The sequence below is a fragment of the Musca domestica genome, unplaced genomic scaffold (assembly GCF_030504385.1).
Source record: "Musca domestica strain aabys unplaced genomic scaffold, Musca_domestica.polishedcontigs.V.1.1 15, whole genome shotgun sequence".
NCBI lineage: Eukaryota > Metazoa > Arthropoda > Insecta > Diptera > Muscidae > Musca > Musca domestica.
The window spans coordinates 18,017,450-18,043,950 of record NW_026712207.1 but is presented as its reverse complement, the minus strand read 5'-3'; the positions used below and the strand labels follow the sequence as shown (position 1 = coordinate 18,043,950).

Here is a 26,501-nt window from a genome sequence, read left to right as displayed (position 1 = left end):
AGCAGATTTTAAGATTCATTTTTACAACCCAGGAAAAAAATGAAGTCGTAAAATACCGAGTTGTGATTTCACGACATTCTTTGATGGACCCACCAAATTATCGTTTTATCGAGTAATCGATCGCATCAGTAATCGACTAATTATTTGCGGTCAAAAATCCTAAAGATAAACAAAAGCGTGTCAGTAAATAGTAAGAAATTAAAACTAATGTTCTAGTATGCTGCGGAATAAAACGAGAAAAAAGTTGTTAGTTTCTAACTAGTGGCAAAAATTAATCCAAAAGTGTGCGTTTCGCAATACACATTTCAAGGAGTGAATTTGAACGAATGCCATGAAACAAACGCTCGCAAGTACATAGTAAGAAAAAAACAGAAGGTAGAAAAAGTTTCTTCCTAAATATTTTTTTTTCTTTTGCTGCCCCTATTCCGCCAAATCATGTTATTTTTTTAGTTGTGTGTATTGTTTTGATAAAACAGAAAGCAATTTGAAGTTATTTAAAAATTTTGTTGCTAACATTTAATTTAACATTTTCGAAGTTAACAGCGTTACCTTAAATTCGACGTACTCGATCGACGGTTTTCACCACACAAGTTAAATACATGGCACACTAACAGAAGGTAGGCATTGAATATAATAATTCTTTTTTTTTATGTGTTGAGAATAGAAATAAGTGATACAATAAATGTGAAAGTTTGAATTCAAAATTGATTTTTAGGCTTAACCCTAGTTAGTAAAAACTATTAATTTTTTGGACATTTTCTTTAAGTGGTAGGTATTTTTATGCTGATATTTTTGGGACGGACCCGGATGCACTTACACGATGTAAAAAAAGGTGGTTGTGGTTATTTATAAACGGTGCGGAAGTTATAGTCAAAATATCGATTTTTTGGACCAGAGGGGAACATCTCAAGCCCTTGGTCGTAGCTGGTGTAGAACATACCAGGAGGAAAAAATTTCAAGCCCCGGCTGAAGACCGGCTACCAGTGTCCGATAATTTAAATATACTTCGAATTCTGTTATGATTATTCAAGTTGTTGACCCTCTATGGAGTTCCTTCCTTCCTTAGGTTCCTTTTGGACCTAAATAAATATGATATAAAAATTACGACGTGCCAATTTTGGACTATATTGGTACTTCCTTCACTTTATATGAGGTATGTGCTAATTTTTAGAATATGTTATAAGTGTGTGTGAGTTACCCACATATAGTCGACAGAATTATTCCATTTTCATACCTCATCTGATACAGAAAAATAATTACAAGAAAATTGAAAATGTATGTCCAATTTTATGAGAATTTATAAATTTGAGGGTCAGGTACCAGAAGGCGTTTGCAGATATATATATTATCTTCACAACAGATCTTGTGTTACTAAAAATGTATGTATGTGTGAAATTTGAAGAGAGTTTGATACTTATTACGCTTTCTTTGAGCGTTTGGTTTTTTTAACATTTGAACCCTATGTGGGGGAGGTACCAAAAGAAATGGTCAGATCCTCCCATCATTATAACGGATCTTGTGTTGATGGAAATATTGAGGTACACCATTTTGACCCTTTGCGGTGGAAAGCACTTGATGGAGTTGAACATTCCGACCTTTTGTGGGGGAGTGGACCGTTGTATGCCATTTTAACACCAGATCCTGGACTAGTAAAATTATTCGGATGTGTGAAATTTGAAGACAATCGGACTCTTACATCGCATATTATAAGAGTTGTAATTATTTAAAGTTTTGAACTTTTGTGGGGGAGGTACTTGATGAAGTGGACCGATATTGTCCATTTTCGCTCCTTACCTAGAACTGACGCGAATATTAGGATTTGTAAAGTTGGAGCAAAATCGGATTGTCGTTCCTCTTTCTGTGCAGAAAATATATTTTTTGAAAATGTCGATCTTTTGTGGGGGAGGTAGCAGAAGGAATCGACCGATATTGCTCATCTCAGCACTCAATATAAGTTTGACAAAAATATTCAATGTACCAAGATTGGACCTTCGAGAGTTATCGTGCGCGCCAGCCAGACAGGGTAGTATACACATATGCTCTATTCTATAAGCTGCAACAATCTAATAGGTTTTATTTATTTTTTTTTACATCATAAAGGAGTATCGGTTATCGTAGTATAATATTTTGCATTCTTGCAGCTCTGGAACAGAGCAATAATGTTACAGTCATATACATATATGCTAGAGTCATGTGTATAACATATATTAATATATCATACTTATGCAAGCCAGACACGATACAACTGGTTGTACAACTTGGAGAGTACTCAAATTGTGTGTTCCTGTCACAAACGATACAACTTAGTGTACAACTTCTTCGTACAACTTCACTTTTCGTAGAGCTTTTTATACCCTCCACCATACTATGGAGGGTATATTAACTTTGTCATTCCGTTTGTAACTCCTCGAAATACTCATATCAGACCCAACAAAGTATATATATTCTTGATCAGCGTAAAATTCTAAGTCGATTTAGCGATGTCCGTCTGTCTGTCCGTCTGTCTGTCTGTCTGTCTGTCTGTCCGTCTGTCTGTTGTAATCACGCTATCTTTCGAATGAATTGAGATAGGTGGCTAAAATTTTGCACACATGTTTATTTTTCCAGTAGGCAGGTTAAGTTCGTAAATGGGCCATGTAGGTCCACGTTTTCATATAGCCCCCATATAACGGTACCTCCCTATATTCGGTATTTTAATGATTTTAGCTACATTATTCACCGTTTATTTCAAGTTTCGAATTTTAATATGGTAATGGCTTATGACAAATAATGCCTATGTATGTCCACGTCGTATAGACCCCAAAATAACGGCTATATTCGGTATTTTTAAAATTTTAACAGAATTTTTTAAGGATTTTATTTTTTGAAAATTTCCAAATTCGTTGCAAATGGTGGAGGGTATTAAAAGTTCGGCCCGGCCGGACTTACTGCTTTTTAACTTGTTTTAGTTAAGATGGCACCGGAAAAAATTCATGCTCTATAAGTGAATCAATAGATTTTATTTATAATTAATTTTTGAAATTCCATTTTACAAATTGAAATTCCTTTTAATATATACATTAAAATCACACATTTGATTGGATTTCGTATTGTTTTGATGTGCGAAGCAATGGTGTTGTCTCTTCAAAAATAAAAACAAAATGCAATTGTATGCGACATGCCCACAAACGTTATGCAAGCCACACACCTTACAACTGGTTGTACAACTGAGAGAGGTTGTATTCAAGATTGTATCGTTTGTGGCCCGGTTGTACGAAGTTGTGTCTCGGTTGTATGAAAATTCAATTTTTTTGATATTTGGCATGTTATACCAACCGATTGTAACGTTTGTGGGCATGTCGCATACAATTTCATTTTGTTTCTATCATCGTTTTCAACATCATTTTTTCGCACATCAAAACAATACGAAATCCAATCAAATGTGTGATTTTAATGTATATATTAAAAGGAAATTGAATTTATAAAATGGAATTTCAAAAATTAATTATAAATAAAAGCTATTGATTCAATTATAGAGCATGAATTTTTTTCCGGTGCCATCTTAACTCAAATAAGCTCTACGAAAAGTGAAGTTGTACAAAGAAGTTGTACACTAAGTTGTATCGTTTGTGACAGAAACACACAATTTGAGTAATCTCCAAGTTGTACAACCAGTTGTATCATGTGTGGCTTGCATTACAATCGGTCGGTACAAAATGCCAAATATCAAAAATTTTTTATTTTTCATACAACCGAGACACAACTTCGTACAACCAGGCCCCAAACGATACAATCTTAAATACAACCTCTGCAAGTTGTACAACCAGTTGCTTCGTGTGTGGCTTGCATTATATGTACTATGTATAAGTGTAAAATAAAATATATTAATAAACATATATTAATATTATATAATTATAATGCATTGTAGAGTATACTATATAAAGTTCAGCACTTTGTTCTAGATTAAACGCGCTTATAAGTCGGCTACGAAACTGTTCATTTTAAAACCTAAAAAAATCCCTTTACCTATAATTCTACAGGGTTGCCCATATTCGACGGACCCATGTTTTTTTGGGTCCATTCCAATCGACGAGGCTTGTCCGCAGGCAACATTCTTTGCGTCAATTGAATTTTGTACGGGAACAAATGCAAATCAATGCGAATAATCCGTTGTGAAGTGGACCGAACCATGCCCAACTGCTGAGAACGGCGTTTTCGGGATGTTCTTGGGGACCTCTCAGCACTGGCTCGTACGCCAGCGATATTCTTGGCCGATCGCCTTGGTCGACTTTTATATGGCCTCTTCGGATTAGAAAGAGCCTTACCAGTCGAAAATTTTTCGTATAAACGCTTAATGGTGTTCTTAGAAGGCGCACTTCTCACATTTTTTAATGTTTTAAAAGCACGTTGTGTTTTCACAATTGACTTCTTCTGTTGAATGTAAATTTCAACTATTTCAGAGCGCGTGTATTGTTTGATGGTAAAAATCTGCTTGGACTGACGCTTCAAACGCGGTATGTCATTAAGCGATGTGACATCTCTGTCAAAAGTTATGGCGTTGCCAGATGGGTCCGTCGAAATGGGCAACCCTGTAATGTCGTGTTTATGTTGGATCGTTTTATGGGGTTAAAGTACTTCAAGAGGATTTACTTGAAGTATAGGTAATGAATATGACGAATTTAATCCAAATCCAGTGTGTTAACCCGTTAATGCGTATACACGATGTGGAAACTGGCTTTAACCAATGATATCAAGAATGTAAAACATTTTACTATGATAATCGGTTTTGCGTTTAGTCAAATGTTTGCAATTTTTTCATATTTGACAACATCTCATTGTCAACATTTTTATTTATTGTTTTTGAAAAATAAAAACAAACTATTTTCAAACTAATGATTGAAAGAAATTTGTTTGCCATGGAATGGAAGAAAAGTATAACCATGGGACAAGTCGGCCACAGTCAGTCAGCTGAGAGCTCTGCAATACCTTTTAATCTTACCATGAGTAGAATATACTTTGGTTGGTTTGAAACTCCCACCCTCTACATACTACAAAAAATTGTAACATTAGGTATGTCTGGTTACCCTAAAATTTATAACAACAGTTGCATTGCCAAAATGTTTATTCAGAAATCTATTTTGTCAATTATGACAACTTTCTACAAGGCAAATTGAAAAAAATGCAGGGCTGGATATTATTATTTGAAATGAGCTTTCTTGAAGAACATAATTGCCCATTAATGAGCAATGCCAGTATATAGTTTGTGCGTCCGACTACAGAATCGAAGGTTGTGAGTTGGAGACTAGGCGTCGGCAAACGCTGTTATCCAGTATCCAGTATCATAAAGATGAGTTCTGATGGGAATCACACTACTGTAAATAAATATAGAATCAAATCTGTTTTTGGAGATCTGGCGGAACTCCTTATTATTGCGCCATGACTGTAACCGTTTCTCCGCAAAGAATAAGTGAAACGTCATATTTGGTTAATGTTGTTTATAATTATCAGACTTGAGTGGACTACCTACACACATGCAAACGTAAATACATGCATGTGTATATCTATTTTTTATCAACTGTTATTAATAGCAGTTCTCTTATCTTGCCGAATACACTTGAGTTGGGTTAATTCTGTTCTGACGCCTATACTCATTGTTGATTTCATTGTTCGCTAAACAGTCCAGTCCAGCAGAGGGGTAAATAATGCGAGGGCCTCAATAAAACTAAGAGGAATTCTCATTCGTAGAGCATTGGAAAGCCAGCTGATTTGACGCCACTATAAGATTTCTATTTTTATGTACACTAGGCATCTACACAAAAACTTCAGTGTCATGTCTGATTCAGGAGAAAGATGTGAAGCATTAGAATTTAGTATTTAATGCATTTTTTATTCATGATCTGCTATTTAAACAATCAAAGTAAAAAATGTTTGGTTTTTAAATTTAAATCAGTTATTGAAACATTGGCAATAGCCTTTATCTTTGTATGAAAATAAGCACACAGTAAGAATTGCCCGAAAATTGCAAGTACGAACATATCCATTTACATTCCCCTTACCAATCTTTCCTACAAACAAAGAATTTCCACCAGAATATTTACCTAATATAAATTCGGAAAATCCAAAAAAAAATCCATAAGCTATAATTATGACAAACATGTAATCTATCTTGTAAAATATAGATCCAACCAATAGACCAATGAAAATGTGTACTCTAAGGCCCATTTAAATGCTTCTTTTCGTTTTGCGTACTCATATCTTGTTGGGGCCCTAGCCAACGATTCGGCCATACTTTGGAGCTCTGCGGTGTAGTGTTTAAACGTTGACCGCAATCAAAACAGAAGTTATCAATACTTGAAAACAGTCTAATCAAAGGGTCTCACGAGAAAAGTTCGCAAAGTTCGGTTAAACAAAAAACAACAATAGCATAATCCTCAATACAACATCCGAACGCGTGTAATTTCACAATAGAGAAGAGGTAAAATGTAGGAGGATTTGCAAAACTTACTAGTTAAAATAAAAAAGAAAACAAAATCCAAGTGTCCGAATATATAATAAAAAAATACAGGCCCCCTGAAGATTATTTAATTTTACTTACATTAATCGACAATAAACAGTTGCGTATGTAAGGAAAAAAGCGAAACGGGTGACAGTCTTGCGAAAATTGTTGTGGAAATAATTTTAAAATTAATTGAAAATGATAGGTGAGTTCCAACAGAAAACGGTTGCCATTCTCGATTCAGCAAGTGAGATAACCTCTTTAATTCTGCCACCATGATTGCCACCTGGCTGTGATAGTTCTGCTAGCAGTTCTCTCGGAACGAACAACAATTCTCTCGGTTATCAGGTTTGCCATCATAATTTGAACAATGTTTTGATTGCACAACCACTTGTGACACCGTGGTCCTACAAAACTTGTAAGCCTATGAATGCTCAAGGTTACCTTAATAGTTCTACCAAGATATTCTTGCAACATGACACATATTAAAGGTGCAGTTATTGGCTGGCTTTCTTGTAAAAGGACAAAGGACCTTTAAGGTGACTTAGTTCCATTTCGGCACATCATTTAACCTGTTCACCCTACACTCCCTTGTGCTTTTTAAGTATTACCAAAATCCGCCTTATATTTACTCTCACTTTTATGTATTCTAGATTTAAAAGGGGTCCGTCTACTTTTCCAGTAAACTCTTTCGAGTAAGGATATACAAGAAAGACAGGAATGTAGCTTTGGGCCAATTTGGCTGTACGAGTTCCGCTAGTATTTAGATTAAAACGCACCAACAACGCGACTTTGTTGCTCTGACTTAATTTCATAATTGTTTTGCACAGATTTGATTGATCGGCTTGGTACAAGAGGAAACAGCTTCACCTGCAGAGCACCGGTGACTGCGACCATCGACATAAATTACTTGCGACTAACGGTAAAGGCGACGATTCTCGTAAATGGCACCGTGGAATCTAATTCTGTGCTCTCTCGCATTGCTCACAAATAAGTCACTCGGCCTGTCGGTATCTCATCGCACGTATTCAAGTCGTATGGCAGCGTCGTTAGCAGGCCAGATTAAAAATGGGTCACAACCTTCGTCGGTGTTAGTGATAGGAGAAGAAGCGGACGTTTTAACACCCGGTCAAATGGTTTTTGGGGCTATACCAGAGCAAGGTAAGTCTTTCTGTGCACCTTTAATTTTAACTCTTGATATCCCTATATTGTTTTGTCAACTTGTAATACTGTGCCCCTCTCAGTTCCAATTGTTTCGGTTGAAGGGATTAGATTATAATGCCTGCCCGCATAATATTCCAAGTCAAAATGCAGCGTAACCATTGAATCATTGTGCCGTATACGCAATATGCCCGTATCATTCTCAATTCAAGCGAACGTATACGCCTCATTGTTGGACCGGTCTTTCGTTATTGTTGAGCTTCGCATTAGGCCGATTCGTTTTCTATTCCCTCAGTCTGTTGGCTGCAAAGGGGTTATATAAGGGCTATGCCCTTTATCGAAATAACAACATAAGACCCTATGTCTCTTTGGATTTGTTTGACTGGTGCGACCAATAACTCTCGATAGTAGTATGCTATTCTATATTTAGACCGCATTCGACGTTGAAAAAAATCGGTATACTTCTTGTTATATCTCCTCCACCGAGGGCAAAATTCCCAAACATAAATCATACGTTAATCAGGGGAGAAAATCGACCACTTCCTCTTAACTCCCATAAAATGTCACTTTTTCCACTGACATCCCAATGTTTCGACAACAGAAGACCATTAGTGGGATGCTATAACACACTTTTTGAATTACCGACAAAAATCGGTAACTTTCAGATGCAAAATTTTGTTATAAGAACAAATAAAAGTTTATAACATTGCTATCTATCGGTAGATCTTAGCGACAAATTTCATTTCGTCGCTAGCTTACCAAAAAATTCGTTAATTACCGAAATTATAAGCATTTGAATTCTACCGATTTCTTCGGTAACTCAGACAATGAGTTACAGAATTCCACTACTGATATGAAGATTGGATACAACGCTCAACACTTTCTGATTCCTCCGCACAATGAATGAAATTTTTAAATTATTATAACTTTCATTAGAATTCGCACAAGGCAATATAACAGCAAAGCCAAGATCTAGCGAGCAGTTGGGAATGGTGTGTAGCGGTCTACTGATTCTGGAACCTTCCCCGCAAATGGTCAACCTAACGAAGAAAAGTTCAAAATCTTTGGTATCTGTCCTGCAAAAGTTTGGAATATTAACTAATCAAAAATCTCACAATTTAGTCCCACTAATTTCCGCTGCGAAGATGTACTCGACTCCTCGTAAAACCGCTTTTTATGATTCGAAATTAAGGTTATGTGCCACAATTCTTTGTAGATATGCTACTAGAGATCTCTGCTATCCCTTAGAAAACATCGACAGTTTTTTCCACTAATATGTAATGTTGTCTTTATAAACAAAGCCGTAATGGGATTAAGGCAGACTATTTTAAAACCACAAAATTACTGCCAAGCAAGGTGTATGCATCAGCTACAACAACTAACATTTCACAAAAACAACATTGTTGTTATAGAAACTAAAAAGTCATGTTGGCAATTAGTTATAATTTGAAAAACATAAATAAACCAATAGAACTTGAGTCGAACCTGGAGAGTTTCTAATTCGCATATGCTAATTTGCAATAAGTTCGAAATATATACTACTTTCGAGAGAACGGCCCTTGTAAGCCATCATCCACATCAAATATGCCTGATGAGCCGCTTAACCAACGGCGAAACGCGTCGGATAGTGGTGAGTGTGTGATAGTGTCTATCTGGCTTTCCTTTTCACTGCAAATTTCAGATCATTAAGCTCGTCTGGAAAGAGAAAACAAACACTTAAAAAATAAATATTTTAAACAATAGTTTGGAGAAAAAACCGAACCTCAGAAATTCCCGCTCGTTCAAATGCTTTTAAAATGTCTACATTTTACATCTCTTTGGAGGAAATCCGTATCACAACATGTGATTGTCAATTACACCTTATTAAATACACCTTGCTACCAGGTAGTGTCGTATGCCAGCCGCATCTGAACAATAAATGTCAAAATAATAAAAATTTGTTCAAAAAACAAAAACACAGACAACGGACACAGCAGTCCGATGTTCCACAGCCATTTTTGTTGGACGTTGTTACCTCTTCAAAGCTTACAATCGATGTCTCTGTTTACTCGATATCTGGGGGCGAATGCTATGGGACCAGATTGTCTGTTAACTCAAAAGTCCTGTAAAAAAGTGTGAATCAAGAGTGAAATGTTGAAAAGAGGAAATTTGCCCAGCCTGTGTTAGCAAACCCAACAAGTCGTTATTTTCAAATGTTATAGTGTTACAATGGTAAAATGAAGAAGGTAAAGTCATTTCAAATAACCATATACATCTCTGCATTTTCTGTAATTTACTTTGTCAAATTTCGCTGCATAAAGCTAGGTTTCCATCTCTGATTTGTTTATTTACAATGGATTTATAAATATAAAGGTTGGCAATGAGATGCTGTCAAACAAATAAATAAAATAAAAAAAATGTAAACATATGTTTGCATGACTTAACCTTCTTGATTCCACCATGAGTAGAACACACACACGTTCTTCGCCACACACGAAGAGTTCACTTCTGGATGATAGACTCTTATAGAGCATGTTTTTCACCCAAGTATTCATATCAAAAAGCTGAAAAAACTGAGTGACCATACCCTTAGCAAATATTTCAAGGTTGCCAGTTTCGTTTTGAAAAACATCTCAGATTGAAGGTACCTTAGCAGCTAATTTCCTGCTAATTCTGACTGAAAGTCGTCGGCTTACTTTCTCTCTCCCTCTCCTGTTACTCTCCTGCAAAAGTTTACTGAGTAAATCTTACTGGAAAATTAGCCGAACATACCTAATGTGGTCTCCCAATCTTCTTTCGAATCATGGTACAATACGGAGGTAGAACAGCTTCAGCCAACAGCCACAGAAATACAGCCCTGCTATGCCCGCTTCCCGTGAGAATTATTCAAAATTATATGCAACAAGTTTTTCTCATTTATTTGCTATCAATTCTCATTTTTCTAAAGTGAGTTAAAAAAGGCGCGAAAGCTGAATGAAATGCCTACATTTTATCTCAAAAATATAATTCAGAGTACGTTGCTTGCTATCATTGTTTTGAAAATATTTGATTTTTATTTTCCACAATCATTAACACATACCCAGGATTGGTAGAAGTCAGTCACCTTACCTTTTTTGTACCTTGTTTTGAATCACTGTTAAATTATCTTTTTTGAAAATATATCCTTACGATTGACTGATAACTCCCAATTGTCCGATAAAATCACATATAGTGTCGGCACAGCGACTTTATCTTTCTATTTTTTTTTCTTCATGTAACGGACGAGGGAGATTTTGACGTATGGCCGAAGGTGTGTAGTGCTTTTTATATTGGTCATAGCATGCTTTGTGTAAACTATTGCTGTTGCCATGAGGAAAATCATTCCTTTCCGCCACTCCCCACAAGCTATGAAGCTTATTATGCTCATGCGACTTTTCCCAATCTGCTTGAAGCGGAAATATGATGTGCTAGGCTACGGCTGTCATCTGCTCTGTCCGCATTATGTTCAAATGGATTTCATCATGGTCCCCTGTTGTTGTGCCAACCGAAGGACGAGCAAAAGGAAATGAATACTCTGCATCTCATGTAGGCTGTAATCCAATTTAAAAGGGTGCAAAAAGGTCAAATTGCCGCTAATAATCATATTAAGAGGAGCGATAGTCGATTCAATTGGACCAAGCACCACTTCAACTACACTTCGATCAATTCTCCTCATTTCGAAGAAAGAATCAGATAATGAAGTCGTAAAATAAAAGCAGTTCGTATGGAATCGCCATATGTGTGTAGTTGATTTCACAGCGGAAATAGGTTGGTCAATTGATTATCTTTTCCAATATCAAATACCAATATTTGTTATAATAGAGTATTCAGCGAAGATATTGTGCTGGTGCCCTCTGTAACATTGGAACTATGTTCTCGGAGAAAAGAAAGGTAGAACTAACTCCTCATTTGTATACCATCAGCTCTATCGGTCAAGTTCCTCCTGGTCCCAATATATGTATCATATAAAGCGAAAGGAGTTCCCATTGGTCCCAATATGGCACAATAAGCCCATCTGACAACCAAGTAAAACTAATCCAAACCCAAAGAGGTAAGGTAAAGCTACCAGTTGATTCCATTTTTTTCCAGCGTGTGCCCGACTTCTGCCAATTTTGCGTATATCGAAAAATAAAACAAAATATTTTCAAAACCAATGTTTGGAAGAAACGAGCATTGCAGGGGACGCATTAAGTATACTATCCAGTATTGCCCTGGAATTGGAAGATTGAACAGTTTTGTCAAGTTCCAATACCGCCGTATGGACTTGTTGTGGTTCAAATTCTACTGAGTAGATTTTGAGCCGGAATTTATTGTTGCACAAAGACGAACAACAATATTTTTTAGCAAACTACAAACAAACACAAAAGTATTCTGGCGATACTTACGTTTGTTGTCTGCACAAAAGAAAAAGCACTTTATTAATTATTATTTCAAAGTTAAAAATGACTCAGTCGGTCAACTGTTTTATTTATAAAAAATTCACAATTTTGATCTGGCGATCCACTTTTCTAAACTTCAAGAAGAAGAGTGCCAACCAAAAATCCTTAACGATGTGACCTCACCGATAGTTTTTAACGGATTTTATTTTTGAAAATTGTTAAATTTGTACCAAATGGTGGAGGGTATTCAAAATTTGGCCCGGCCGAACTAACAGCTTTTTACTTGTTTTAAAAATAACACCCATGACAAAAAACTTTTTTCTACCCAAGTAATGAGATCATAAGCTTAATGGAAGAGGGACCAAAGAATTACATAGAACTGAGGATTGGTGGCTCTTTCCGAAACCTAGGTTAACCCCCTGGTAAACATTACCACCGTTGTTTTTATAAAAACAACAATAATGGGATTAAACCTGACCATTCGGAACAACAAAATACTATGGTATCCCGAACAAACATGCCAGCACCATTCTATGTATGGAAGCTATATCTACATTTTTTTAGAACCCTGGCGACAATGTGGTGTGGGACATAAATAGCAAAACTAGTAGATTCCTGCAAGTTCTGGAACAGAATACCAAACGTAATAATAGATGTGCCAGTAATTTGTATACGTTAAAACAAAGTGTCGTTCGATAGCCCGAATGACGGGAGCAAAACGTATTTGCAGCATCACCAGACGATTTAAAATCAGTTGTTCTACGGGCGGTGTAAAAACGTTTACAAATAGTTTACTACATAAAATGCAACCTTTATTCGGATCTCTCTCAATTGTGTAAACTGCTATTTCTTGCTGGATTTCAACGAATTTCGTGCGATAACCTGAGAGAGAATATGCCCTCAGTTTAGTGGGGAGGATATCGTATACACCAAATATGTCTTCAAATTTGACAACACTTGTCACCATGTGACAATGTAAGTTATTTCAAAACGAGATACTCACTTATTGTACCATGGTTCGCAATGAGAGTGATATCCTGGGTTAAGTGCGAGAGCTTAACGATTCGGGGAGAAAGTCTGTCAAACCATACCCTTTGTACTTCCTATCCTATCAACTGTCCTTAATGTTTACGCCGTCTTTCAAGCCTGACAGCATTCCCACTGAATAACTGAACAACGAAGTTATCCTGCCATTTTTCTGGGTTCAGCTGTTAGATTCTCCATTCCTCAAATCCGGCATCGAAATCGACCATTTATATTTTCTATGAATTTCCTTTCAATGAGTGCGCACATCTTCGCATATGCCTGCCGTCTTCAGAAGCATGAGTGTTTGGTTGTGTGATGTGCGTTTGTTTATTTTAAATAACCCACTAACCTCAAAAAACAACGTCGGTCAGACGTCCATATACGTACACGTGTATATGTGTCTGTATGTATGCTCACATTAATGTGAATCCGTCAAAAGTGCAATAGCGAATGTTAACAGAGCAAGCTCTGAATGTTGCACACCTTGATTACAATTATATAACAAACTCTTAGTACTTTGATCCAGAAGCTTGCATCAAAACCCAATACCATAAGACATATGCATATGCCCGTAGAATGGCTAAGAAATGACACACGTTCCACTTAATCAACATATGGTTTTGGTACTACTTACAGCTGCCCTTGGGAATCCGCTCAGATTAGCGTCTTTGCTAAACGAGCGAATAAGAAAGGAAAAATATGAATATTACATTCGATTCGAATACCGTGCTACCCACTTCAATGCCGACATTTATGTTTCGGTTGTACATGCACTAGATATTGTGGTCGCCTAAGTCGGAATATGACCGCAAGTGGATGGCAAAAAGTTGCACGACTCTGAGTGTTTTAATGCCGTGTTGCACAATGTCATCATTCCATGTTTAATGATGTCTAAATAAAACTAAACATAAATGCTAACAGCCCTCCCGCACCCCCTTGTCGTCCCTCTGCACTGGTGTGGGGCTTTAAGTGTTTACTTAATCCAAACGTGCACTCCTGCAGCTTGGCAGCTCTGCTCCACTGCTCCACCGCTGTACACAGCCAAAGACAAGTGACAAATGCTGAAAATACGGATGACAATGACACCATAAAAGGATGAACTCAAAACGGTACCATGCCCATAATTTTGTTTCGTTTGTGCTGAATTTGTGAGTGATGTGCACGTGTGGGTATGCACAAGAGCTGTGGGAGAGGATGAGGTAGTGGCGAGAAAGAGGGTCATACCTCTAAAACAGCAACTGACTACAAAAAGCACACAATACATCCAAGAGCTGTGAAATTGTCCTGAAGAGGATGCAGTCGGTTGGACAGACTATGTTTTGTCGCTTCCATGCGCTTCCGTTTCGTTGGCAGCGTTGTTGTTCCATTTGTGCCGTGCTTCGCTCACTGTGTACTGTGTACTTTGTGCGATATTTGTTATTCAATTTAACAACAGATGGAAAAAGTTGAAATAACCTAACCATTGTCGCCAAGATGTAAGCTGCAGTAAAGCGACATGACAAAAGAAATGCTACAGCTTCTAATGAAAAATTCATAACAAATTACTCTGAAATTTATTCGTTTAGATGGCTGTAGTGTGCGCTCTGCAGGCTGGCATTAAAACAGCCAAGTCCTTGACATTTGCATACGAACGGTCTAATGGTTTTGGAATAATACGAAGACTTATCAGTGCTCAACTGACAAGGCCAACTTGGCTGACTTGGAACTGTAGGTTCTCAGAGATTGTGAGCCCAGCCACATTGTCCACCATTTTCTATATATACTTTCCAACCTTGATCTCATTACCAATATAATCCGTTCGCTTTATACACATTTAATGGCAGTGATTACAGGCCAAAGAGCCATATTCGTTAATTTTGACTCAAACTATAAATAAAAATGAAAAATGTATATTGATTTAGATATGCGCACTAAATCGAAAGATTTTCAAGACTTTGGTGGAAAAGGTAAAACCTTGAAAGTCTGAAAATATAATACGATGTATGAAACATTGTTATGAAACTAAATTTGGCGTTTCGGAGGGGGGCATATCTAGACAGTTGTGTCAAGAACCGCTGGTCTGATTTTAGCGAATCAGACAAATTCGGAACTGTCTCTTGGCAGAAAAGGATAAAATCCATAGAAGTCTTAAAATGTTCATTTTGACTTTTGAAATGTACAATCGTAATCTTCTTTATCTATAAAAGAGGAAAATGTGTGTATGTTTGTTTGTTTGTTTATAATTTATGGACTCGAAAAACGCTGAACAGCTTTTCCTGAAAATTTCCATATATAATACAACATCGCCTGGGAGTAACATAGGCTATATACATTTTTGAAATTCTCCTTGGAACTGGAGATATAGCATCAGAATCGGAGGTACCTCCCAAAATTTTAAATTTTATATGCACTATTGATACAGTCTCCAAATTTAGAATGCGTAACGGAATTGGGAGCAAAAATGAATTTGTCAAATTATATCGAAATCGGTTCAAATTTGGATATAGCTCCCACATATATTTTCAAACGATTTCGTTTATTTGATGCACCAAACACGATATGTATGTTCGATTCTAAAGAAATTTGGAATATGTGACTAAATTTGGTACAAAAATAAATTTGACAAATTATATTCAAATTCGCTCAGATTTGATTTTAGCTTCCATATATATTATCGGCCGATTTCACATATTTGATGCACCCAAAGCGAGAGAGACGAAATCTGGTGCCAGAAAAAATTGCCAAATTATATTGAAATCGGTTGAGGTTTGGGTATAGCTAACATATATATTTCGGCCGATTTCATACATGTTATGCACCAAACACGATATATATGACGGATTCCAATGAAATTCAGAATGTGTGGCAAAATTTGGTTATAATAAAAAATGTGATAAATTAATTGGAAATTAGTTAAGATTTGGATATAGCTCCCATATATATTGTCGGCCGATTTCACATATTTGACGCACCAATTTCAATGAAATATGAAAGGTGTGGCGGAATTTGGTGTAAAAGTAAATTTTTTAAAATTATATTTAAATCGGATCAGATTGGGATATGATTTTAATAAGAACCATTGACCCACAACGCCTTAGGCTAACAGCAAAAAACTATACAACAATTAATTTAAAATACGCTTATTACGGGGAAGTATGTTGCTACCTCGAATTCACTAACTGCAATAGAAATGCCACTCAATTTCAAAAGATTGCAGTTTCCTGCACGCTCGGTATTTGCTATGAAATAAATAAGGAAAACCCTTCGTGTATGCATGTCATGTTACTGCTTTTCTAATGGTTTGTTTATTTACGCATTAAAGTAGTGCAATATATTTTTTTAATTTTTTTAAATTGTTTTTTTTTTAACCAACATATATTCGTAAATAAAATTTTGAATGCATATAAAATCAAAAGGGGTAGCGAAGCGCACCGGGTTCGGCTAGTGTTTTATATAGCATGATTTTTCCCTTTTGACTTACTATTTTCGAATGCACATTTGTAGTGTTTTTTTTTCTATTTTCGGATTCTAATATGATGTGTAGTCTTTTTAGGGTAGTACAAAGCGACAATGGACAAGACTCTCATTTATAGATTTTATCTATTTATTGGGTAAGTGGAACTATACGAATAATAACATTTAAGAAGAGGATAAAAAATAAAGAATTGTTTTCACCATACAAAAGATAGTTATGCTAGTTACTACACTTATAACTCAAGAACGGCTTGACGGATTTTGACTATATATACAATTTTGGAATGGTGTCCTAGCAAAAAAAATCGTGTCAAAATATGGCAATAAAAATGTGAAAAAAAAATTATTTTTGTCGTACATTTTTTTTTAATTTGACATACTATATTGAAGTGTAAACTTTTTATTGTTTTGAAATATGAATGAATAATATTACAGATGATATTAAATGACGATCTTTCTTGTCTAAAATTGGCATCTAGCTTTCAACTCCAGGATCTAAATCGTGCTTCGGCTGGAAGATGCGAACATATTTAAAAAAAAAAAACAAAAATGACTGATAATGCGTTCTTCCAGAAATTCTTCCTGGACTTTCGAGATACCTTAAATCGCTTTTGCAGGTCATGATATGGTAACGGTACAACTCGATTTTTAAATGTTAACCCATTGTACCACGTATTAACCTAACTTTTCATACTAATTTCGACAGATGTTTGTAATTTGAGAAGAACCCATCCTTGCAAAAAATGATCACAGTTTGGTATAACCATCATATGATTTAAGATATTTTCGGGATCTTGGCCACTTTTTTAATTTATATGGAATAATTTGGCATTTTTATACCCTACAACACTATGTGTTGGCCAAAAATTATGTAACACCACGAAATATTGATTTCCCACATAGGAAAGTATATATGGATCTTCCTAGCTCGCCGAGCTGAGTCGTTGTAGCTATGTATGTCCGTCCGTCCGTCTGTCCATGTTAATTTGTAATCACGCTACAGGTCGCAATTATGGCCCGATCCTTACGAAATTTTGCACGAAGGTGGGGTTAAGGTCAGAATAGAAGCCTATTTATTTTGGAGATGATCGCCAAATGTTTAGGGGTTGAAATGGACCAAATACTGAAAAAATGTCTGATTTTGCAGTAGCTATACAGGTCGCAATTATAGACCAATCGACGCGGAATTTCGCATGTAGCTAGAGTTAAGGGCGGGGAAGAAGCCTACTAATTTGGGTGGTCATCGGATAATATTTAGCGGGTAAAATAGACCATATCTTTTGTGTTGAAAAAATTCAATTTTTTTCATTAAACCGCGAATATTTTAAATCCTGGCGAAATCATAAAGCCATGACAAGGTTACTTCCGATCTTTACATTGATGTTAACATCCAACAAATCGGATATATAGCAAAATATGTGCGATATATATGTCTATTAAAGAAGATATGCTGGAGAAATCTCTTATATGTCGAGAACGGCTGAACTGATTCGACAGTTCTCATTAATTCAGAATGGCCTCTTGGCAGGAAAGAAAAAACGTCTAAAAAATCTCATAAAAATATCTCTCTAAAGATGAAAATATTGATTTTGTAAAATTTTCTCATATTTTTTCAATTTTGTCATATTTTTGGCATATTTTCATTTTGAATTAAACATTTGGTAATATTTCTACAGCTAACAAAACTAAGTAGTTAGGATATCATATACAGATCGCATTTATGCCCCGATCCTTACGAAATTTTGCATGGAGATAAGATGAGGGTCAGAATAAAAGCCTATTCTTTTTGGAAATGATCGCCATATATTTAGGGGTTGAAATGGACCAAAAAACTGCAAAATTGTCAGCAGGTCGTAATTATCGCCCGATCCTCAGGCACATTTGAATGGGGGTTACCGGACATTGCAAAAGCCAAGCAGTTTTGGATGGCCATCCAAAAATATTCAATGTGTGAAATAGTTTGCCAACTTTTGTAGACTAAATACGAAAATGTCCATTACAGTGACTTCTTGGAGAATTCACAAATACAGGAAAGACGCACTTCTGACTATTTCGTTAACGCGGATTTAGTTGAAGAATATAGTCAAATGGCTGTATCTCATATAGATGCGTTTCAGTCAAAAACCAAAAATAAATGTTAATCTTTTGCCACTTCTGAGAGATTGTAGGTCTTTGGGAAATATTGGTTCCAGATCTAGGAAGACCATTTACGTGCAACATCTACCAAAGAATTGGAAATGAGCAAATTAGCTTAAGTTGCTATTATTCGAAAATTAGAGAACGAAACCTGATGGTTTTCTTTTATTATTTGTCACAATATCTTGTGGAATTCTTTCGAGTATCTCGCCTATATAAACTGTATCATTTATTATAGTGTTGTAGGGTATTCAACGGTCGGCCCCGCTCGACTGTAGCCTTTGCTTACTTGTTTTGAATTAAACATTTGGTAATATTTCTACAGCTAACAAAACTAAGTAGTTAGGATTTCAGGATATCATATACAGATCGCATTTATGGCCCGATCCCTACGAAATTTCGCACGGGGATAAGATGAGGGTCGGAATAGCTTTCGAGTATCTCGCCTATATAAACTGCATAGATTATTATAGTGTTGTAGGGTATTCAACGGTCGGCCCCGCTCGACTGTAGCCTTTGCTTACTTGTTATTTCTAAGGGAGTAGGGTCCCTATTCGGAGTAGGGTCCATCTTGGCCTTGATCACATTCATCAATTGAGTTGGCTAAATATCGGTATTTAGGCTACTGTAGAGAACCATCTTACAGATAATTGTCCACATAGGCATTTATTTAAGAATGGTCCCCACATTAGTGTACCTCCAAAGAAAATATTGTATTCTATTAAATGTGAGAATATTGGCGCTATTATAGATATTCTATATCACATAGGGTTTTAACACTCAAATTAAAGCCTATGGCTGAAAAACAAGATCAGGCCATGAATGTTTAATTCTATTTAGAAATTACTATGGAGTCATTACTTATAATAAGAATTGTGCCACTTACATAGATCTGTGATTTATTATGCCTTTAAAAAATATGCATTAAACACTGAAACTATATTAGCCATTGTGTGCTTATTTCAGTTAATTTAATGGCTAAAAATAAAAATGATTTGTTTTTTATCTTTTCTATAAGTTTAAAAAGATTAAATTTAATTGAAATCAACTTCGTTTCACTTGGATAGGGTTTCATTTTATTTAATTTGGAAATGCTATATATACAATATGGAGCACGTATCCGGTTTTTGTCACTGGCCAATGGTTAAGGTTTAGTACGGCTGCCAACATATAGCCGGCTATTATTAAATACAGCTCGATCAATTCTAAAATTACGTTTTCCTCCTCACCTCATTATTTTATTATACCATGGTTATTGGACTAATCATTGAAAATACTCTCTTTTTAGATCGAGGAAATTTCCTCCTATATCAAATAGCGATGGGTCTATTCCGGATGCCAGAACTTGCCACTAAGGAGAACATGGTACGAAGTTTGGGGGACTGGATTGATTATTTTGAAGAACGTCATCCAGCTTTTAAGGTAAGCTAATCATTAGAATATCAGGCAGAGAGTCTGTCGTTTTATTTTCCCCAATCTCAAAGCGTCCTTCATTTGTTTCTTTACATTTACTGCATTTGTGCACACTTTTAGCCGTGTTATTTCCAGTTTCATCCGTATTCATAATCATCGTTGATACTCCCTTCCTCCCTGTTCTAGTGTATTTGACAAATACTGTTTAGTATTAATTAAGTCTGGGCAAGTTGTCGTTTTTATTCATTACGGTGTTCGTTACTCCACGAGCCTCATACATCATGCCCATCTGACTTATTCGGGGGCGAGTGGCCGACAGCTTTTTTACTACTCAGTGGAAGAAGGGAGAAGAGAGTGAAAGTAGATGAATGCAATTGTCTCAATTAATTAGGTCATACATCACAGTCGAGGGAAGGGACAAATTGTTGAAGCGCAAAATCTGGAAAAATTACGAAACATTGAGGATGAAACATTGGTGATGCACAGAGTGGTCTTTGGTAGAAGTTTTCACATCAGCGTGTGTGATTGTCTAGGTTCGCTCCTACTTAAGGAATATTCCTTCCCAAGGAATATGAAGTCTAAAAGTGCTCTCCTCTTGTCCCTTTCGATAAAAAAAACACTTTTCAACAGATTTCGTTCCTGTTCTGCGTCGCCCTAATCAATTCTCTCAAAATATAAAATATCAAATTGAATTACAATTTGTAAAGTATTTATGACTTGAAGCTAATTCTTTTCGCATGCAACATTTTCGCACACAATCTGGTTCCATTTTGAAAATTGAAAACATTGAAATTAATAGCCCTTTTTGAATGAAACTTAGATGAAGAAGAGAAAAGAAACGAATGTGATTTTTCAACTCCTATTGCTGAATAAAAAAAACATGCTCTCAAATATACATGTTTGAGTACGGGCAAAGTGATGCAAACCAGCGAACGAAAACAAACGAAACGATTAACGTACCGCTCACGCGGAGTCACAAACTTTCATTTCCTCCACCTTGGAAATGAGGGTATATTAACTATGTCATTCTGTTTGTAACATCCCCAAATATTCATCGTAGACCCCATAAAGCATATATATATATATATATATTCATAATCAGCATAAAATTCTAAGTCGATTTAACGATGTCCGTCTGTCTGTTGAAATCATGATACGGCCCACATTATTTGACGTAGACCTTCAAAATTTGGCAGAACAATTTGCATTGTGTATGCATTGGTATTGAAAATAAGATATATCGGTCCACGTTTTGCTATAGCCGCCATATAACGGTACCTCCCGATATTCGGTATTTTGATGATTTTCGCTACATTTTTTCCACCGATTTGTCTAAAAATTGGTATATGTATGTCATAATGGGTTCTAGTTTCACAGGCGGAACATTGTATGCATATATATCCACGTTTTCGTATAGCCCATATAAAACGGTACCTTCCGATATTCGGTATTTTGATGATTTTTGTCACATTTTTGACGGATTTGTCTAAAAATTGGTATTTGTACGTAATTATGGGTTCCTGCTCGTATTACGAATATTGTTTGTATAGGTCCACGTTTTGGTATAGCCCCCACATAATATTCGGTATTTCGATGATTTTTGCCACATTTTTTCACGGATTTCTCTAAAAATTAGTGTTTGTAGGGTATACTGGGTTCTAGCTCGTGTGGCGAATCATTAAGTTATGGGTCCAAGTTTTGGTATAGACCCATACAACGGTGCCTTCCGATATTCGGTATTTTGATGATTTTTTTTACCACATTTTCCCGATGTTTTGATTAAATTTTATATTTTCAGTTCATAATGGGTTCTTGCCCGGTGGCAGAACCAGCGTTCGAAATTAAACAGTATGGTACTGTACCGTAGTGTTCTGTACCGTTCCGAGGTGGAGTGGTACACTAAGATAATGTACCGTACCGGAGCACAACCCTTAAAAAATATTTTAGTGATACTCTACCGGAGCACAACGAAAATCGTACTGTACCGCAGTCGGAACACTACGAAATCGTAGTGTTCTGCAGTCGTAGTGTACCACATATGTGTTGTTTACGATTTGTGAGAAAAATTAGGTGTTGGATGTTTTTGATAATGCAAAAATTACTAATACAATTCAATATTAAGAAAATAAGAGCTGCATTTATTTTATATGTCTGCATGGTTAGATTGGTTGCGAAATTGAAGAAAGTAGAAAAATATGGGAACAGGTAGAAAGAATAATAAAAAAGGACCAAATCTGAAGTTATAATAATTGAAAATTGAAATTTTTAATTTTCCGCGAAAAAGGGTTTTGTTAGTAGTTGCATTGTAATGGGTTATTTTGCAAATAATTTACCCTTTTATTTTGTGGTACCGAAAAATCAATGAATGTATGTGTAAAAAACTAAATATTTTACAAAGTATGGCTGACTGTTTAATATTAGTTTTATGATTTCGATTTTTTTATGTGGTGCATGTGGTACAATACGATTTTTAATGCTTCGATTGCGGAACACTACGTTTTTTTAGTGCTCCGACTCCGGTACACTACGATTTTTTAGTGTTCCGACTGCGGTACACTACGATCATCGTTGTGTTCCGGTACAGTATCACTAAAATATTTTTTAGTGGTAGTGTACCGGTACATTACCGCTTAATTTTTTTTAGTGATACTGTACCGGTACGGTACACTATGTTTGTGTACTGTTTATTTTCGAAAGCTGGGCAGAGCATTAAATATTAAGTTCCACGTTTTCCTAAAGCGCATTCGGTATTTTGATAATCCTAGTCACATTTACCCGCATAATTGTTTCAAATTTGGTATTTTTGAAGATTTGATAGATGACAATCCTTGAAGTATAAAATTGCCTATAGAGGTTCCCGTTTCGGTATGGTCCCATATAACGGCCTCACTCACTTTATGGTTTTTTGATAAATTTAACTGCATCATGCAAACGGTCTTACTGGTATATGAAGTTTAAAGTGAAACGCGCTTGAATTCAGATACTTTTATATAAAAACTGGCTGAACCCGGTACGCTTCGCTACCCTTTTTGATTTTATATGAATTGAAAATTTTATATACGAATATTTGTTGGTTAAAAAAGACAAATTCAAAAATATAAAAAACGTAATTATTGTAATACATTTATGCGTACACAAATAAATACCTCGGTCTACCAACGCGTGAATATGCCAGGAAAAGCTGACCATGAGAAAAGAAGGAACATGCCAAATTTAGTCCGCTTACACGAAGGATTTGTCCTTGGGATTGATTAATTTTATTGCAAATGCCAAGTATGCTGGAAACTGCAATCTTTTGAAGTTGAGTGGCATTTCTGTTGCAATTGGAGAATTCGAGGAAGCAATATACTTCCCCGTAATAATCCATTCCTCAATAAAATTGCTGTGTCGTTTTTTGCAGTTAGCCTTATACCATTGCAAAGGCTTTGTGGGTCAATGCTTCTTAATAAAATCATATCCCTATTGAACCGATTCCAATACAATTAAAAAAAATGACTTTTGCACCAAATTCCGTCAAACCATCCATATTTCATTGAAATTGGAGGTATATACCGTGTTTGGTGCATCAAATGTGTGAAATCGGTCGAGAGTATATATATGGGAGCTATATCTAAACCTTAACAGATTTCTAATTAATTTGTCAAATTTATTATTTTAACCAAATTCTGCCACACATATTGAATTTCATTGGAATCGGACATACAGATCGTGTTTGGTACATAACAATCGATCGAAATATATGTATGGGAGCTACACCCAAACCTCAACCGATTTCAATAAAATTTGGATATATATATATATTTATACCCTACAACACTATGTGTTGGGGCTATTATAAGTTTGATTGGGCCAGAATTTATGTAACACCTCGAAATATTAGTTTCCTATATAGGAAAGTATATATGGATCTTCCTAGCTCGCCGAGCGGAGTCGATCTAGCTATGTATGTCCGTCCGTCTGTCCATGTTAATTTGTAATCACGCTACAGGTCGAAATTATGGCCCGATCCTAACGAAATTTTGCACGAAGGTGGGGTTAGGGTCAGAATAGAAGCCTATTTCTTTTGGAGAGGATCGCCAAATGTTTAGGGGTTGAAATGGATCAAATACTGAAAAAATGTAGGATTTTGCAGTAGCTATACAGGTCGCAATTATAGACCAATCGACGCGGAATTTCGCATGTAGCTAGAGTTTAGGGCGGGGACCACCTTTGGGTGGTCATCGGATAATATTTAGCGGGTAAAATATACCATATCTTTTTTGTTAAAAAATTCAAAATTTTTAATTAAACCGCGAATATTTTAAATCCCGGCCAAATCACAAAGCCATGACAAGGTTACTTCTGATCTTTACATTGATGTTAACATACAAAAAATCGGATATATAGCAAAATATGTGCGATATATATGTCTATCAAATAATATATGCTTGAAAGATCTCATATATGTCGAGAACGGCTGAACTGATTTCGACAGTTCTCATTAATTCAGAATGGCCTCTTGGCAGGAAAGAAAAAACGTCTACAAAATCGCATAAAATATCTCTCTAAAGATGAAAATATTGATTTTGTAAAATTTTCTCATATTTTTTCAATTTTGTCATATTTTTGGCCTATTTTCATTTTGAATTAAACATTTGGTAATATTTCTACAGCTAACAAAACTAAGTAGTTAGGATATCAGGATATCATATACAGATCGCATTTATGCCCCGATCCTTACGAAATTTTGCATGGAGATAAGATGAGGGTCAGAATAAAAGCCTATTCTTTTTGGAAATGATCGCCATATATTTAGGGGTTGAAATGGACCAAAAAACTGCAAAATTGTCAGCAGGTCGTAATTATGGGGGTTACCGGACATTGCAAAAGCCAAGCAGTTTTGGATGGCCATCCAAAAATATTCAATGTGTGAAGGAGTTTGCCAACTTTTATAGACAAAATACGAAAATGTCCATTCCAGTGACTTTTTGGAGAATTCACAAATACAGGAAAGACGCACTTCTGACTATTTCGTTAACGCTGATTTCGTGGAAGAATATAGTCAAATGTCTGTATCTCATATAGATGCGTTTCAGTCAAAAACCAAAAATAAATGTTAATCTTTTGCCACTTCTGAGAGATTGTAGGTCTTTGGGAAATATTGGTTCCAGATCTAGGAAGACCATTTACGTGCAACATCTACCAAAGAATTGGAAATGAGCAAATTAGCTTAAGTTGCTATTATTCGAAAATTAGAGAACGAAACCTGATGGTTTTCTTTTATTATTTGTCACAATATCTTGTGGAATTCTTTCGAGTATCTCGCCTATATAAACTGTATCATTTATTATAGTGTTGTAGGGTATTCAACGGTCGGCCCCGCTCGACAGTAGCCTTTGTTTACTTGTTTTTTGTATCAAATTTCTTCTCTATGTCCGAATTTCATTGGAATCGGACATATGTATGGTGTTGGTGCATCAAATATATGAGATCAGCTGAAAATATATATGGGACCGATTTCAATATAATTTGACAAATTTATTTTCGGATCAAATTCCGTCACACATTCCAAATTTCATTGAAATCGAGGCATCAAATAAAAGAAATCGTTCGAAAACATATATGGGAGCTATATCCAAAACTGAACCGATTTCAATATAATTTGGCAAATTTATTTTTGTTCCATATTCCGTTACGCATTCCAAATTTGGAGACTGTATCTGTAATTGATCAAAAGATATGTGCATATAAAATCTAAATTTTTGGGAGGTACCTCCGATTCTGATGCTATATCTCCAGTTCCAAGTGGAAAATCAAAAATGTATGCAGCCTATGTTACTTTCAGGCGATGTTGTAGTATACATGGACATTTTCAGGAAAATCTGTTCAGTTCGGTTTTCGAGTCCAGAGTCGGTTTTCGAGTCCATAAATTACAAACAAACAAACATTCAAACATTTTCCTCTTTTATAGATGTTTCTTTTTTACTTGTTTTAGTTATTTCAAATTTCTTATAAGTTTTGATAGCGGTGTTGTGTTGTGAGTGAGTTGAACTCGTTACTGGTGAAGATACCAGGTCTATCAAGTGCAACACATCCATATGTATTTGGCTTTGTATTTGTGTGTGGTGCAAGTTCGCTTTTATGTTTGTGTGCGTGTCTTTGATAACATGTCTCTGTGTGCTCCACGAAATTAATTTCCCACTCTAATAAGAACGTTATACAATTCCAGGACGTGCCTACTTACCAGGGCTTTGCTGGCGATTTATTGCACTGGTTAATGGAGAAGTTTCAGTTAACACCTGAGGACGTTCACAATCAACTGCGAGGACGAACGCCGCTCATGTGCACGTCAGCGGGTGTCTGTTACAGTCCCAATGACGTCGTGTGCTTTTGTTGTCCGTTTTGAGTTGCCCTGCACGGAAAATCAATGGCAAAGTGGGAACCAACAATAAAACATTGTCTTGGAGGAATAAATTTTGGAA

The 26,501-nt window shown here is 35.9% G+C and overlaps 1 protein-coding gene across 10 annotated transcripts; it reads left to right on the top strand.

Annotated features, from left to right (window-relative positions):
• Positions 1-138: 138 nt before the first annotated feature.
• LOC101900933 (uncharacterized) lies at positions 139-26,501 on the top strand. 10 transcript variants are annotated; one of them, XM_020039350.2, is made up of 5 exons: positions 139-357; positions 537-617; positions 7,306-7,636; positions 19,916-20,049; positions 26,249-26,501. In XM_020039350.2, the coding sequence occupies exons 3-5, from the start codon at positions 7,420-7,422 to the stop codon at positions 26,423-26,425; spliced, it is 528 nt and encodes a 175-aa protein (XP_019894909.2). In that variant the 5' UTR covers positions 139-357; positions 537-617; positions 7,306-7,419; the 3' UTR covers positions 26,426-26,501. The 10 variants fall into 10 exon arrangements, with proteins under 10 accessions (XP_019894909.2, XP_011295474.2, XP_005190742.2 ...); XM_059119806.1 differs by lacking the exons at positions 139-357; positions 537-617 and adding exons at positions 6,332-6,454; positions 7,129-7,219; XM_011297171.3 differs by lacking the exons at positions 139-357; positions 537-617 and adding exons at positions 6,347-6,454; positions 7,129-7,170.

Excerpts from the sequence above, each read along its gene's own strand:
- LOC101900933 (XM_020039350.2), top strand. The coding sequence starts at position 7,420 with ATGGCACCGTGGAATCTAATTCTGTGCTCTCTCGCATTGCTCACAAAT. Across the intron at positions 7,637-19,915 it reads TGGGGCTATACCAGAGCAAG|ATCGAGGAAATTTCCTCCTA; the intron begins GTAAGTCTTTCT and ends CTCTCTTTTTAG. Across the intron at positions 20,050-26,248 it reads AACGTCATCCAGCTTTTAAG|GACGTGCCTACTTACCAGGG; the intron begins GTAAGCTAATCA and ends ATACAATTCCAG.